This window comes from Camellia sinensis, chromosome 6 (assembly GCF_055761805.1).
Source record: "Camellia sinensis isolate YWXY chromosome 6, ASM5576180v1, whole genome shotgun sequence".
Lineage (NCBI taxonomy): Eukaryota > Viridiplantae > Streptophyta > Magnoliopsida > Ericales > Theaceae > Camellia > Camellia sinensis.
The window spans coordinates 76,334,986-76,351,126 of record NC_138966.1 but is presented as its reverse complement, the minus strand read 5'-3'; the positions used below and the strand labels follow the sequence as shown (position 1 = coordinate 76,351,126).

General features: G+C 36.7%; 1 protein-coding gene across 10 annotated transcripts in view; it reads left to right on the top strand.

The window, feature by feature from the left end:
- The window catches only part of LOC114256689 (serine carboxypeptidase-like 7), a 59,109-nt gene that overhangs the window by 3,702 nt on the left and 39,266 nt on the right, over positions 1 to 16,141 (top strand). For 7 of the 10 annotated variants that reach the window (XR_014332479.1, XR_014332480.1, XR_003627283.2 and 4 more), the window contains exons 6-9: positions 8,689 to 8,726; positions 14,882 to 14,980; positions 15,608 to 15,694; positions 15,806 to 15,958. Coding sequence is in view for 7 of the 10 variants with exons in the window: in XM_082874016.1 (XP_082730142.1) it covers positions 8,689 to 8,726; positions 14,882 to 14,980; positions 15,608 to 15,694; positions 15,806 to 15,958 (377 nt within the window). In the remaining 3 variants the exon portion in view is untranslated. The remainder of the gene's footprint in view (positions 1 to 8,688; positions 8,727 to 14,881; positions 14,981 to 15,607; positions 15,695 to 15,805; positions 15,959 to 16,141) is intronic. The other 3 variants (XM_082874017.1, XM_082874013.1, XM_082874014.1) reach the window with 1 other exon arrangement.

Sequence of the window (16,141 nt, the reverse complement as noted above, 5' to 3'; positions counted from 1 at the left end):
ACTGAGCAAAGCAGACCAACAAATTAGAACCTGAAACCATAACAGGATAAATCCTGAACCAAGCTAAAGTAGTCCCACACATCAAAGCCAGTAGTAGAAACAAAATGACAGCAGAGGAAGACCCAAGAACAGCGGTAGAAACAAAAGGGGCAACAGAACTCAGCTAATTAAGCTATTTAATCAAATTAACTCCAACTTGCAGTAACTCAGCAGCCTACTCAAATTGACCACCCAGCAGTAGCCACCCCTGCATCAGCTCTATAGCAATAGCAACATCAAACTAGTTTCAGCTCTGTAGTAAGAATAGAATACAAACCTCACCAAACCAGACTTGATACATTATATAGCAGCATCAAGCATCAGTAACATACAGCTCAGTAAACTAAATAATGAGATTCACTCCCCTGTCTGAAATAATATTAAACCAATAATGAACCGAATAGATAGAGGAACCATCACAACTGAGCAAAACAGACCAACTGTGTACTACACACAGCTTCTAACTTGATGGAGATTAAAGACATACTCATCCACTGTGTACCCTTGCCCAACTGAGTGAGTTTTTAGCCAAAGGGCCACTCTTAACTTTAATAAGCTTAGAGAGATCTTCACAGGTAGGTTGCAGCCCATTGAATAGATAGTCATTCCTACACTTCCAGAGGGACCATAGACCAGCAATCAGGATTGATCTCCAAATTTGTTTTTCCTTTTTTCTAACCTTCCAGCCCAACCACCATTGCATTAACATGACCACTAAGCTAGGGGAAACCCAGTGCAAACCCCACCCCTTAATTATATTGGACCAAACTTTCCAAGCAAAGGGGTACAACAGCTGCACATGATTAGTTGATTCAATCTCAGTTTGACAGAACACACAGTCAGGGCTAACTGTTGCACTAAGAATGCCAAGTTTATGTAAGTAGTCAGAAGACTTTATCCTCCATTTCCAAGGCAACCAAGAGAAGAACTGGGCTTTAGGAGGGGAGGGGTTGTGCCAGATCAGTTCAGGAATTTCCAAATTAGGACCACAAAAAGATTCACACCATTTAGTAGCACTTTTGACAGTAAACATACATGAGGATCAGATTTCCACCATAACATATCTATCGATTCCAATCTCAAAGAAGGGCCCTCACCTAAAACAGCCCATAATCTCTGTAGTTCATATTCTTCCCATGCTAATAAGGGTCGTTTGAAGCTGAGATCCCAATTCTTGTGTTGACTAATCTGAGTCCACTGTAATTTCAAAGTGATACCTCTATCCTCTGATAAATAGTAGAGTCTAGGGAATTGGGATTTCAAGCACATGGTTCCTATCCAATTATCAATCCAGAAGCGGGACTTCAAGCACATGGTTCTTATCCAATTATCAACCCAGAAGCTGATTCTTTCCCCATTACCAATCTTGATTTCAACATTTCCCAAATAATAAATGAACAAGATGCTATTAGAATCACTAACAGATATAATGTCACTCTATACTCTTGAGATATTAGTTGCCTTCACATGGAATGGAAACCATGTACCCCCTTCTGACCTATACTTGCTACATATGACCTGCTTCCATAATGAACTGTCTTCCTTCCTAAACCTACACCACCACTTAGCAAAGAAGGCTATTATTCAATAAACTTAGGTTTCTTATTCCCGGCCTACCTTGCTTCTTATCCATGGTTAAATCCTTCCATTTTACTTAATGAACTTTCCTTCTCACATCTAAATCACCCGACAAAAAAGCTGCTTGTATCTTGTCTAGCTCTTTTGCCACACCTCTAGGCAGCCTAAAAAGAGACATGTAGTATATAGGTAGTGAAGAGAGGATAGATTTGATTAGTGTTACTCTGCCAGCAAAAGACAATAACCTCATCTTCTAACCTGACAGTTTCTTCTTGAAATTATCCACCATAGGCTTCCATGTTGCCCTCATAGATGGGTTGGCCTCTAATGGCAATCCAAGATACTTCAATGAAAGCTTTTGATATGTACAGTTCAGCCTTGAAGCAAAAATTTTCACACTCCTCTGACAACCCTACTCCACAAACCCCACTCTTCTGAAAATTGATCTTCAAACCAGAAATGATCTCAAAGCATCGAAGTATTCTCTTAACAGTTAGCACTTCAGACCATTCAGCTTTACAGAAGATAATTGTGTCATCCATGAATTGGAGATGGGATATGTTGATGGCATTTGACCCAATGATTACTCCTTTGATCAAGCCCAGCTCTTTTGCTCTTGCAAGAAGTAGGTTCAAACCCTCAGCCACCACATTAACTAGGAAAGGTGATAATGGATCACCTTGCCTAAGCCCTTTTTGGGGGCAGAATTCAGGTGTGGATGACCCATTAACCAATACATAAATTTTTGTTGAGGAAATATAGGTATGAATCCACTTCACCCACTTATCACCAAACCCAAAATTTGATAGCATTTGGAGGAGATAGTTCCAATTGACAGTGTCATATGCTTTTTGGGAATCCAATATTAAAATCAGGCCCTTTCTTCTTGATTTTTCCACCAATCCACCACCTCATTAGCTATTAGGACACCATCCAGGATGTTCCTACCCCTTAGAAATGCAGATTGAGCCGCATCTATAATAACAAGAAGCACTTTTTTCAACTTATTAGCAAGCACCTTGGATAGAATTTTGTAAATGGAATTTATAAGACTAATAGGCCTGTAGTCTTGAATTCCTAGGGGATTGTCTTTTTTAGGGACCAATGTAATAAAGGAGCTATTTAAGCCCCCCACCAAGCTACTGTTAACAAAATATTCCTTTATAAACATGACAATATCATTATTCATAAATTTCCACTCTTTTTTATAGCAAGTCATGTTAAACCCATCCGGCTCCGGTGCCTTATTCCCATCACAGTCTGCCACTGCTGCCCAAATTTTATGTTTAAAAAATTCCACATCCAAGCTTTTGAAATGTTGGCTCTGTGCAATCACATTAAAAGGGCCCAAAAGCTTAGGTCTATACTTCCATTGCTCATAAAAGATTAACCTAAAGTGATCATACACAGCATGTTTAACCTCTAAAGGTTCCTTCACTAATTCCCCATTCACTGACATGGAATCTATGGCATTGGTGTTCTGCCGATTAGTAGCTATGATGTTGAAAAATTTTGTATTTTTATCATCCTTAAGTTCCAGTTCAACCTTGACTTCTGTAGCCAAATTCTTTCCATTATTTATCTGAGTTTCCACACTTCACCCCACACCTCTCTTCTCCTTTTACCTTCATCCTCATCCAAATCTCTATTCTTAGCAATGAGATCTATGGCATGTAAGTTCTCTTAAGCTTGCTTTAGGTTAGAATCCATATTTCCAAACACTTTAGAGTTCCACTGCCTTAGAGATTGTTTAAGTGCTTGCAACTTGATCTTCAGTTTGTACCCTGCCCAACCATCCACATGAGTACCCTCTCACACTTTCTTCACTTCATTTAGAAAAGAGGGATGAGATGCCCAAGCATTGATCAATCTAAAAGGCTTTGGTCCCCAGTTTTTGGCATCTTCCATTAGAATAATTGGACAGTGATCTGAGATGGATCTAGGGAGACCCCAAAGTTTCAACCTAAACCAGACCAACCATTCTGGCCCAACAAGGAACCTGTCCAACCTGCTCCATCTCTCACTTTCCAATGAATTACACCAAGTAAATTTTCTTCCCAACATAGGAAAATCATCAGTTCCAGACTACTTATCAAATTACAAAAATTTGTCATTCCCTTATCCCTTCTTACACAACCTTTCCTTTCGTTTATTGATTTGATTTCATTAAAGTCTCCCCCTATACACCATGGTTTGGGGAAAACAACCTTAAGATGGACCAAAAAGACCCATAAGCTTCTTCTAGCACTCACATCATTAGGTGCATACACATTCACAATCACACAATCCAAGCAATTAAATAAGGTACCTGATAGTATGATAAAGCTCCTATTGTAGCAACAGTTAGCTGGAGAAAACACTTTAGGCTTTCACATACATAACAGGTTTGCAGCACTCTACAAACTGATCTGAAATGTTTGCCCTTTTTGTTTCTTGTAACATCACCATATCCACTTTTCTTTCTTTGATAACTGCTTTGTGTCTTCTCTTTTTCTCAAGCCTACCAAGCCCTCTAATAGTCCAAGAAAGAAGCTTCATAAGAACTTACTATTCACTCTTGAACTGCCCATGATGCTATTCTAAGCCCCTGCACCATCACTCATATCAATAGCCTGTTCCATGTCATGTTCCTCCATTTCAATTATTTTCCTTATAACTTCATCATCTTTACCTTCAAAATCAATGCCCAGACTTTTCCCAAATCAAATTGTATCTTGAGCCTTCTTTATTAACAGATCATGTTTGCTTGATCGACTACAATGAGATAGTGAAGAAGAAATTGCAACTGCAGCTGCTTTAAAAATGGCCGCTCTTTGAAACCCCATTTTCATCACTATTCTCCTCTGATTTTTCCGACCCTTTCTTTTACTTTCCTTGCCTTCTATGCGCTTGCTAGATGCAATATCTTGATTGCTTTGGCTATTTCCTTTAGCACTGTCTTCAGCAATGCCTTTGCCATTATCCACTTAGGCTTGAACATGTGTTGGATCCAGATGCTCAGCAAACATGCTACAACTAAGACCCAACCCATTTGACATGGACTAATCCCTGTTAAGTTCATTCAGCAGGCCATCAAAATGGGCTTGATCAAAGACTACTTCTAAGTTAATATTGGGTTTTGGAGGCCCATTTCCACTTAAACTTCTCATAAGCCCATCAGGGCCCAAGCCACTTTTAACTCTTTCACTTTCTGAAACTACTCTATGCCCTTTCTTCTTGACTGCTGCCAACAGTCCACCTTGGCCCATATTGACCTCATCAATTCGACTTTTACTAGCAATATGCTCAACTGAGGTGTTAAGCAAGCTTCCCTTGAGCCTCGTGCACTGACCCTCTTCTACTCTAGGTCCCATAATGCTGTAGGTCTCATTAACTATAGAGACGGCAAAAAGGCTAGTATCTGCTCCCTCAGGCTCCGCCTCCATTCTGACATTACCATTTGCAGCTTGTGGCACACTCTTTTCATAGGCCACCCCATCCCCTTGTTGCATCCCATCATTTACATCTTCCTCCCATCCTCTGTAACAGTTTGAAAGTTGATCACCGCTGGTGGTGCCATTACCAGAAGCATCCCTCACCTTGTTGCCATGACCTGGGACATTGACCAAGTTAGAACCAAGATCTTCACTCACTCTGATTGAGTGTATATGACCTCTACAGTCCAGGTTAACTGCATTGTTGATCATCTCCATACGTGGTGTAAGAATCCTGAGTTGACCACATGCCATGGATGACATTTTGAGGGTGCTCTCATTAATGTTCATGACCTTACCCCAAATTTTCCCAATCTTGATGAAGGTAGCCGTGTTCCAAAGATGAGGTAGTAGGCCATAACAATTCAGAACCACGTATCTTTCTTGCTCAAGCTTCAGTCCCCTTCTCCATTCCACCATCAATTCACACCATTTGTAGATTCTTCATGCCTATGGTTTTGGTGAAGAAAACACTAAGTATGCAACTCTCCCACCACCATCCTTCACTTGCACATTAGACATGCCTCTGGTTTGCAGTTCCTTTTTAAGATTAGAACATTGATGGCGAGACCAGAGTTTTACTAACACACTACCATACAACCAACCATTTCCATACTCCACAACATTCACTGAGATAGATTTCCCATTTGTTACTTTACCTCCCATTACAGCTTCTGCATAAGACTTCCCTTTTGTGCTGATTTCTTCCACTCTCATCCACTTTTTTCCTATTTCCACTAGTGGTAGATGATGAACATCAGCTTGTGGTTTGACTTTGCTTATATTCTTTTTTTTTTTTTTGAAATTAGCTCGCTTAACCTTCAAAGCTCTGTCATCACACCAGGTATCGTGTGCTTTTTGGATTTCCATTTCAGTTGCAATCGGGCAATCATACCGAACAAAATCAAACTAGGTTCCTGTTGAGAGCCTCCTCTTGCTAGGTATGTAGACATCAATGACTACCCCAAAGTTTGGGAACAAATCGTATAGCCCTTTTGGATGCATTGAGTATGGCAGATTGTCGACAAAAACATTGTGTACTTCACCCGTTGAGTTTGATCTACCACTAATATGCCTCCTCCGAAAGACTGGTCTCCATCCTTCCAATTTTACCCCACGTTGCTCCATTTCCTCTTAATAATTACTCAACTGTGGTTGTTGTTGTTGTTATTTTACTGTCTCCACAAAAGTGGGTGTAAATGAGCAATAGAAGCTACAGGAGCCTGTGAGCGGTGTGCTAGGACTAAGTTTAGTCCGATCTGATAAATATTGCTAATTTCTTCTGAAGGAAATATGTGAGGTCCAGGGATAAAAATCCTCTTGGCTTATTTGTTGCGTCAATGAATAAGACTTAGATTCTCCTAAGCGCTTGAAGTTGGGAGAGAACACAACAAGAATTTTATTACATCCAAACAAATTAAGGTACAATAATTGGGACAAACTAAGCTAACTTTTGAAATAGAAATGAAAAATATGGTAAGCTAATGAATTTACTCGTAATCTAATGTTGAAATGACATTGAGTCTTGAGAGATAACTGCTAAGTATTTTCTGAATTGATTGGATGATTGATTAGGGGGTTTTTCCATCTTGAAATGGCCTTCATATGCTTGACCTTCTAGCTATTTTGAGCTAGCTCCTAATATATCCCTCAACTACTTCTGGTTAGTGGTTTTCTAGAACACCTCCTAGAGTGGCAAGTGTCCCTCGACAACCATATTTCCCAAATATCTCTAATGTATCCCTCAAGAAATGTAGGTGATTGCCTCATTTTCTCCTAGTCGTTGGACCAAGTAGTAGGGGGTCTTGAATTTAAATGGATGGGTGCTAAGGGTGCTCGTGGATCGGGTTGGGTTGGGTGCCTCTTGTTCTCCATCCGTCCGTACTTAGGTGGATTATAAAAAATCAATTCGCATTCATCTACTTAGTTAGTAGATATGGATTGAGCAGGCTGTGTGGATTGGTGGGTGGATGCGAATCTATTTGGCGGTTTGGGCTTTATTGTTATATATATATATTTGAACTATTTTAGAGTAATTTTTTACTATTTTGGGCTTTATTTGAGTCCAAAATTTTTAAAGGCCAAACTTTCATATTTTATAAGTAGCTAATATCATTACTAATAAAATGTCATTTTTTTTTAACATACAAATCATGAAAACATAAAATCATTTTCATAAGGAGGGTTGGTGGATCGAGTTGGCTTGAGTGGTCTCTCATCTGTCATCCATCCGAACATAGGCGGATTAGAAAAATCTACATCCGCATTTGCCTGCCCATACTATCGAAACCACTTAAAAGTGAATGGATTGGGTTGGATCGAGTTAGTTTTGATGGATCAACCTAGTCAATGAATACCCCCAATGGGTGCCACATGTCCATATCTCTAGTCCATATCCCAAGATGATAGCTCCATGGTGGTTAATAATGGTTAATTAACATCTCCTTGAAAATAGGTACATGATTTTCTTGAGATAATGAGTTAATACCTCAACATATTAATAGGATACTTGATAAAATTACCAAGCACCTTCACTCTCATGGGTCTCTCACGCAGCATATCACCCCTTGATTTGGATGTTACTCTGGGAAAAACACCTTAGAGATAACTTTATGAAACTTTACAAATCTATTAAGTGATTAAAATTACCATGTACATTCGTTTATTTGAATAATCAATGCCATGTGGTATCATCTAATAGGGCGGTCATTTTTGGTTCAAACACTTACATATATATTTTCATTTTCTAAATATATAAAGTATTCATGTTAAATACTTGACATATGAATATGTAGGTAAGGAAATGATCGTTTGACATTATTTTGGACTCAATGTTACTACGGTAAGTCACAATAGTAACTATTGTGAGCTTCCATGAAACATTATTTCCATGAAACATTATTCTAGACCTATTTTGATAATCCAAACTATTCATATTGCAAGGTTTGTCGAACATATCATCCATGTAAAAAATTAGGTTAATCAAATATCTGTAACCCTATCGAGTTCTAATTATTTTTAAAAACATTATCAAAATCATGCTAGCCATTTATTTTTTTACAAACAAAATTGTGATCTTGTTAAGGGACTAAATATCCGACTAACATGATTCTTTTCATAAACAATCTACTTGACAGACCTTGCAATATAAACATTTGGACTATCCAAATAAGCTTAGGAAAAGTCACCATACATGTCACAACTGCTGCTGATATGGCTTATTTACAGCAGTAACCCTGGTTTCCATTATTTTACTTTGAAACATTAAAGAAGTAAATTAACAAATATGATATTTTTTTGTTGTGTCCTCATGTCCTTGGATGTGTGATTAGATGAATTGGACACTTAAATACATATCCGCACTAAATATCCATATTTGATATAAATATATATGTTGAATTTGTTATAAATAAATAAATAAATAGCAAGCTTTTCAAAGATGAAAGTAGGACTTGGTAGCAATTTGAAGAAGCAATGGATGAATCAAGTGCAACATTTTCCTAAAATCATTTGGCTAGGAGGAAAATATTACCATAAAAAAGTGAAGGAAAACTCTATTTGATCATGTTTCAAATGTACTAACTGTGTTGCAATGCAGGAAATGAAGTTGGCATTGAACCACTTATCAATCTCAAGGTTGGTAGCTCTTTATAGGGTAAATTACACCATTAGTCCTTATAATTTAAGTGAAGTGTCATTTTAGTCCCCATAGTTTCAATTTGAAGAATTTAGTCCCTACACTTTAATTTTGTTGCAATGTGATATCTTCGTTACTTACCGTTAAATTTGTAACTGGAAAAGACCATATGTAAAACTATTTGTACCAAAAATGACTACCCAACCGGATGATGCCACTTGGTGATCATCATTCAAATAAATGAATGTTCATGGTAATTTTAGTAGATTCGACAAGTTTGATAAAGCTACCCTTAAGGTGATTTTCTTGGAGGAATAGCCAAATCAGGAGGTGACACGTTGCGCTAGTGATCCATGAAACTAAATGTTCTTGGTGGTTCTATCAAAATGCTTATCAGATAATGCTGGTGATTGTTTCCTATTTTATACGAATTAGTTAAGAGATATTCTTCTATTAATATCTCCAGCAGAATGTGTTCCTAATATTTTAAGATATGGCTATTAACCATTATTTCATACCACCATAGAGCTATAATCTTGGGATTTGGTTTGGTGATTATGACATATGTTATTCATCCATCATATCTTGAGTCCCACTACCTATGATCCAACGGTAAGAAGTATGTGGCAGAAACTATTCTTCTTGCTAATTAGCAAATTTAGTAAATATAAATTCAACACATGTTTGAAATATTTGGGCTTTAAGACTTGTTCATAGGACACATGGCAGCCATAGAGCCAACCTAGCATCCTACTAAGCAAAGTGGCCGAAAAAATTTAGGAGGTCATTTGTAACTTTCAAAAGGCACCTAGCGGCTATAAAAGGCCATTTACAAGCTCAAGTTTAATGCATCGACACCAACTTAAATTAACAAAACACTTAACGACATCAATGTCAATTTAGCCTTAGTATTTACAATTAGTTCATCTTTAAGGCACCTATGCCATAGTTTAGTTGTTTGGCATTAGTGCCATTAACATCAGTGTCATTGTAGATTAGTTTTGTCATTTGTGGCTAAACTTTTCTTATTTCAATTGTAATTTCAATCTGTTGTAACTCAATTGCTTTTTATTTAAAATTGTTTTTGTCACTTTGTGTATGTTCAATCCTTTTGAGTACATTGAAGTTGACAGTTTCTTGTTTGTATTTCCTCCTGCTAACTTTTCTTCCTATCTAATAACCCTTAGGAGATTTTAAGTCCTCTTCATTGAGGCGAGTAAAGGACTAGCAGGCTTTTATCCCCTTGGCCCTTACACAATCTCTTGATAAGAAATCAGATCCATTTTCACATAGGCAAAACATTGCCTTGGCACACCCACATCCTAACTCTCCTAACTTAGCCAGTTTTTTTGCAAACATATTTTGCTATGTCCATTGCAACCCCTAAGGAATTTAAGGGGTTGAATGTGCCGATTTGTTATTATATCAATTCATTATCTTTAGTTAGAATTAGCAATTCGGCATTGTAAAGAAGAAGTGCATTGATGCGAAGATGAGATTGACAACTTTAAAAATGAGATTTATCATATTGACTAGGTAAAATCTCAACTTATGCCCTTTATATTTTATATCTTCTATGGAAGAGTACAGTTGGGGGTACAAAGAAAAAGGCTGATTGACCTATGCAATTCATTAGCTCATGGATGAAATTGATCATTTGGAGATGAAACTCAATATTTTCGTTGTGATATAAACTATCTCCTTAAAGGCCTTCTACTTGAAGTGTCATGTCACGCCCAGGATTTACAAAGTCCGGTCCACGTGAATAAATCCAAAACCGATAAATAAAATTGACAATAAGATATAATAAAATAACATCTCTCCTGCAAATGACTATTATAAAGTTAGACAATATATGAATTCATCCGATTTTATACACCCTACATTCAACATCTAAGTGGTATGAATGCTCTTTATATAGCACATACAATGATGTCATACATAATTGAAATGCCTGAAGGCTTACATCATATACAAAGGGTGTAACCCTTGCAAGAATGGTACGCGGCCAAATAAATGAACAAATGGCGCGCAGTCTACAAACAATGGAACTACCCTACTCAGCTCCAATCACACTCTATTGTCTCATTCCAAATCTATACACACAACACATCTAAAAAATATTTTCACCCATGTAGGGTAGCATAAAAGCCCAGTAGAGTATATTTCAAAAACTAAATATGCTCTATTAGCATATATAATCGTGATGCAATACATATATACATTATTTCAAATGCACTTTCAAAATTCCACTGATTCTCAACACAAAAACCCTTTCTTTCCAAGCTTCAAAACCTTTCTATTTAATCAAAACATTTTTCGAAATCAAAACATCTGTTTGATAAAAACCCATTTCCAAAACAAATCCAGGTATCTCAATACCAACCAGCAAATACATTGCTAAATCGAAAGCAAATACATCACTAAACAAAAGCAAATACATTGCTAAACATTTTCTAAAACATCCTTTTCAAAACCAAACGATAATAAATAAAATGGGTAAATCTCTAGGGCTAGTATTCATAATAGTAACTATACACATCACGGGATTTTCTGGATGGAATGGGCACCAACCACGCGGGTTTCTGGTCTTGCACCAAGGACACATAGGCCAACTTTATTCGTCTCTAACAACTCCTTACAACTTTACCACTATATTTACCCCTTTGTACAATACATGTGTTCCAAAATAATACTTTCAAAACCATACAAATGTTTTTAAAACATAATACAGACGTTTCAAAACAACCTTTTCAAAACATACAGTTTTAAGTTCCAAATCTATGATATGCACCATGATGTGAATGGTTTCATAAATGTTTCTGTTTGCCTAATCTACATGCAATTTCTAACACACGACAATGCTATCCTCTTCCGATAGACAAAAGAGTTACCTCTAATGCAATAATTAAAAGATAACAATATAGATACATAACCTAACTGTTCCAAAACCCGCACATTTCTCAACAACCCAAGATTTTCCAAAAGAGTAATAATACTCGCTGTTTCCAAAATACCACAACCATGTTCTTTCCATCTCTTTCCAACCAAACCATTTTCCAGAATGAACCTAACTCCCCAAAACAATATCATATAAGGGTTTTTCACAAATTGGGGCTTTCCCAATTTTAGAAATCCATATGCAATTTTGTATACCAAAAATAGCTTTAGTAGCAAAACTACAGCCCAACAACCCCTAATTTAACAAAACCCCAACCTACAAAACATAACTCCAAAATCAACCAAATGACCACAAAATCTATATCAAAATACGTCACAAATACACTACCGAACTGACATCGAGTTTAAGAAATAGACTAAACCTCTTAAAACGAAGAGGAGACAAGCTGGAAAAATCACCAACGACGAAAAGGCGATCTGCTCAGATTAAAAGGAAGCCCTTGTCAAGCTCTACATTTTGGTATACGAAACTAGGGGTCAATGGTGGGTAAAAATAGATGAAACCCAAGCTTGAAAAGCTTAAAGGGACGAAAATGACAGAAAGAAAGAGAGAGGAAGAAGATTGGACCAAGAAATACATTGGTTGAACTTTTCGAGTTCGGCCTGGGGGTTCAAAGAAGATTAGTTCAACAGCCAAAGCGGACCAGAGTTACATTAGTTTCCCGCTGAGTAGTACAAATAAAGCGACAAGACACATATCACTTGGAGTCTTTTCTTCATCATTTGGCTTGAAGATTTGGAGCTAGAGATCTTCATCAGCTTGAGGAAGCCTGGATTGGAGTTTGTGATTAGCTTGAGCCCAATCTCTGTTAGCTTTAGAGTTAATCCCTACTTCCATTTTATTTCATCTTTTATCTATTCTCCTCTTTTTTTGAAATCTTCTTGAGATGTTGAGATCGTTGTTGAGTTGTTGTTGATAAATTAGTTGGATCATCTCTTTCTCTACCCATTTTTGTAGTCATTTAGGCCCAGTATAGAGACTTTGGCCAAGTCCAACTTGTTTTTCTTTCTTTATTATGGGTTAGAAGCCCGTGCATAGCTTCTTCTATGGTAATGGTTTGATTCTCCTCTCTCGTCATCTATTTTTAAGGATTTGTGTATTTTATACCCTTATTCATATGTTTGAGGGGTAGAATCCCTCCATTCTTATTAGAGTTTCCTTCATTTTATTGATTTATTGATTTTTGTTGCTATAAAAAGCCAGGCAAGGTTTCCTCTATAAGAATAAACTGAATCTCCTATCTCGTCACTTTTTTTTTTCTTCATGAATTTGGGTAGTTTATACCATTTTTCATGTGTTGGACGGTGAGAATCTCTCTATCCTCGTCAGAGCATTCTTTATTTTATCGTTTCGTTGATTTTTGATGCTATAGAAGCCTAATCACGGCTTTCTTCAGTGATAATAAGTTGATTCTCCCCTCTCCCTGCTCTTTTTCATGGATTTGGGTAGTTTATACCATTGTCCATATGTTTTGGTAAATATTGTTATGTGGTATGCTTTCCTTAGTTCGCATGTCATCTTAGTTGTGATTGGGCTCGTAAGATTTATTCCATGTGTGTGTTTGCATTTTGTAGATTATCATATCTAGGATCTCATATCTTTTCTAACCCTTTGTTTTATGTCACACATAGCTGGAGTATCTGGTGAATCTTTTTTTATTCCATTGCATATCATCCCCTAGACTATGGTATCTAGGATCATGCATGGATTTCTGTGCCCTTACTTATGACATGGTGAAAGGATTACTAGGTGAGCCTTGCCCTTTCCTATTGAATCTTGTATGTGTTTGTTTCTTATTACGTCTAGCATACTGCCATGAGGCTATGTGTTTACGTGCTATATCTCTGTGATTGCTCATTGTATGGAGGCATCATTACCAAAATTAGAATGATTCTAATCTCTTCGCACGCTAGTTATCTCACATTTCTATGAGTTTTCTACTTTCAAACCCTTTTCAAATTGCGAGAGATTGAACTATTCCAAAGTAGGTGATCCGATCTATACTTGCTTGCTCCACATAGTAAAGATAACACTAATAATTGGGTCATATGATCATATTGTGTTAATAATTTTCATATCAAGAACTAGTAGAGGCTAATATTTGATCGGGTGAGTGAGGGTGCTCAATTAATGACATTTCCCACTCATACCTAAATCTCGGACCGAATCCTTTAGTTATTATGGACAGTGGCCTTTAGCACGAGTCAAAGTTTCCTAGTTTTCCCTTATAGATTAGGTGGCGACTCTATGTCTCATGTTTGATTTACATTTAGCACTTTCATTTGATTAGTGGATTTTTATTGGATATGCTAAATCTAGGCCATTCACTCATATCTCACATTGCACGCCTGACCGATCCCATTCATTGTGAGAGAGACACAAGGCCAGTCGCCTGAGGAAGTGTACAACTGTCGGGACCCCTCTTTTTAGATCCCGACAGATCAAAAAGATTCTAGAAGTTGAAATCAATTAAACGTCTCCTCTTAATTGAACATAATAGAGGAAACGTTAGAGGGGAACATTGTTTGTATCGAAAATGACTGCCAAATCGGAAGATGCCAACATTCAAATAAATGAATATTCATTGTAATTTAAGTAGATTTGGAAAGTTTGATGAAGCTACCCCTAAGATGATTTTCTTTTGTTCAAAATGTTAGCAACGCTTGACCAAGCGACCTCACCGCAACAAAATTAAGGGTATAAGGGCCAAATTGTTCAAATTAAAACTAGGGTTATTTACATGAAGACCCCTAAACTATTGAAAATATCATTTTGAGCCCCTAAGCTATAAAAGCATACAAATGGACCCTCTAAACTATTGAGAAACATAACTTTCCCCCCCCAAACTATAAAAGAGTACAAAATGGAACCCCTAACAGAAGGGGTAAAGTAAAAAACGCCAATAATTTAGGTGATCCATTTTATACTTTTATAATTTAGGGGGTAAAGTGATACTTGGCAATAGGGTAGGGGGTCCATTTGTGCATTTTATAGTTTAGGGGGTCAAAGAGGAGGTTTATAATAGTTTAGGAGGTCTCCATGTAAATAATCCTTCAAACTATAAGGACCAAACCAAAATAAAATTTCATTCAAACTAGAGGGACCAATCGTGTAATTTACCTTTTCAAAGTTTCTTTCTAACGCTTTACAAAGTTACAAAGTGTTTTTGTTGTGGTTTTGAAATGGTTTCAGGGATACTTACTTGGCAACCCATTAACAACTCCAGATGATAGAAATTATGCAATCCCATTTGCTCATGGAATGGGACTTATTTCAGATGAACTCTACGAGGTGCTTTACTACTTTGAAATGAATCCCTTCCCTCTCTTTCCAAATTCCACTCAAATATCATGTATAATGTTATTCCATTACCATGATAATAAATCACAATTGTCCCAAAAACTTATATGGTAAAAAATGCCCCCCCAATCACGTGTGGCCTCACACTACAACAAATAAAAGTTTTGGGAACTTTTTATTTATTTATTTTTAATCTTCAAAAGCTAAAATTTTGTTGCAAAAAATACTTGGAGACCAATTTCTGTGGTCGTGAGAATAGTTGCTAAAATGTCATCCCAAAGAGTCAAAAAAAGAATTTTAATTGTTGCTAGTAAATGCACTTTTAAGGATAAAAAATATAATAATATACTTTTGGCATCCAAAAATATTTCATCCCTGAAATGTAATTTTGTCTCTCAAGTAGTCTTTAAAACCTTAATTTGTTGCAATGAATTGTCACTAAAACTTGTATAGCTGCCGAACTCTCCCTAATCACGTGCGACCTCATTTCGTAAAACATAAGAATAGACAAAATAGGTTGAGTGTCCTATGACAAAGATAAGGAGAGAGACCATACTTGAATCCATGACCTCCTAAAAGCAATCTTCTTCTTTTTTTTTCTTTTTATTCTTTTTTCAGTCATTGCAGAGAAGTTGTCAAGGAGAGTATTTTAATATAGATCCTAGTAATGCACGGTGTTTGCAGGATTATCAAGCTTACTCTCAGGTCAACAAACTGATATTTATGTTCTAGTCTGTTCTACAAACCTTTCCATTACCTTATTTTGTGCCTTACTTACATACTAAGCTAATGAAAATACATTGTTTGCCTTTGTAGTGTATTGATGGACTTAACACATATCAAATTCTGAACCCATCGTGTGGTGTTGCTTCTCCAAAACCACAAGAATTGTTTAGTGAAAGAAGATCTGTCGATGAGAAAAGCATAGAGCTTGTTGTTGATCGACCATCGCCCTGTGATTCTAGTCTTGTAAGCCTTCCTAATTCCAATAATTCGGTCCCAATAGAGATTTAGCATAGTATATCAATTAAAAAAATTAAAAAATAGTGGCAATATGCCATGGCATTAAGAAAAACCAATGGATCAAATTTTGATATTCAATTGGATTTTTATAAGCAATCTTCTATTTCATATTTAAAATTTTATAGCAAT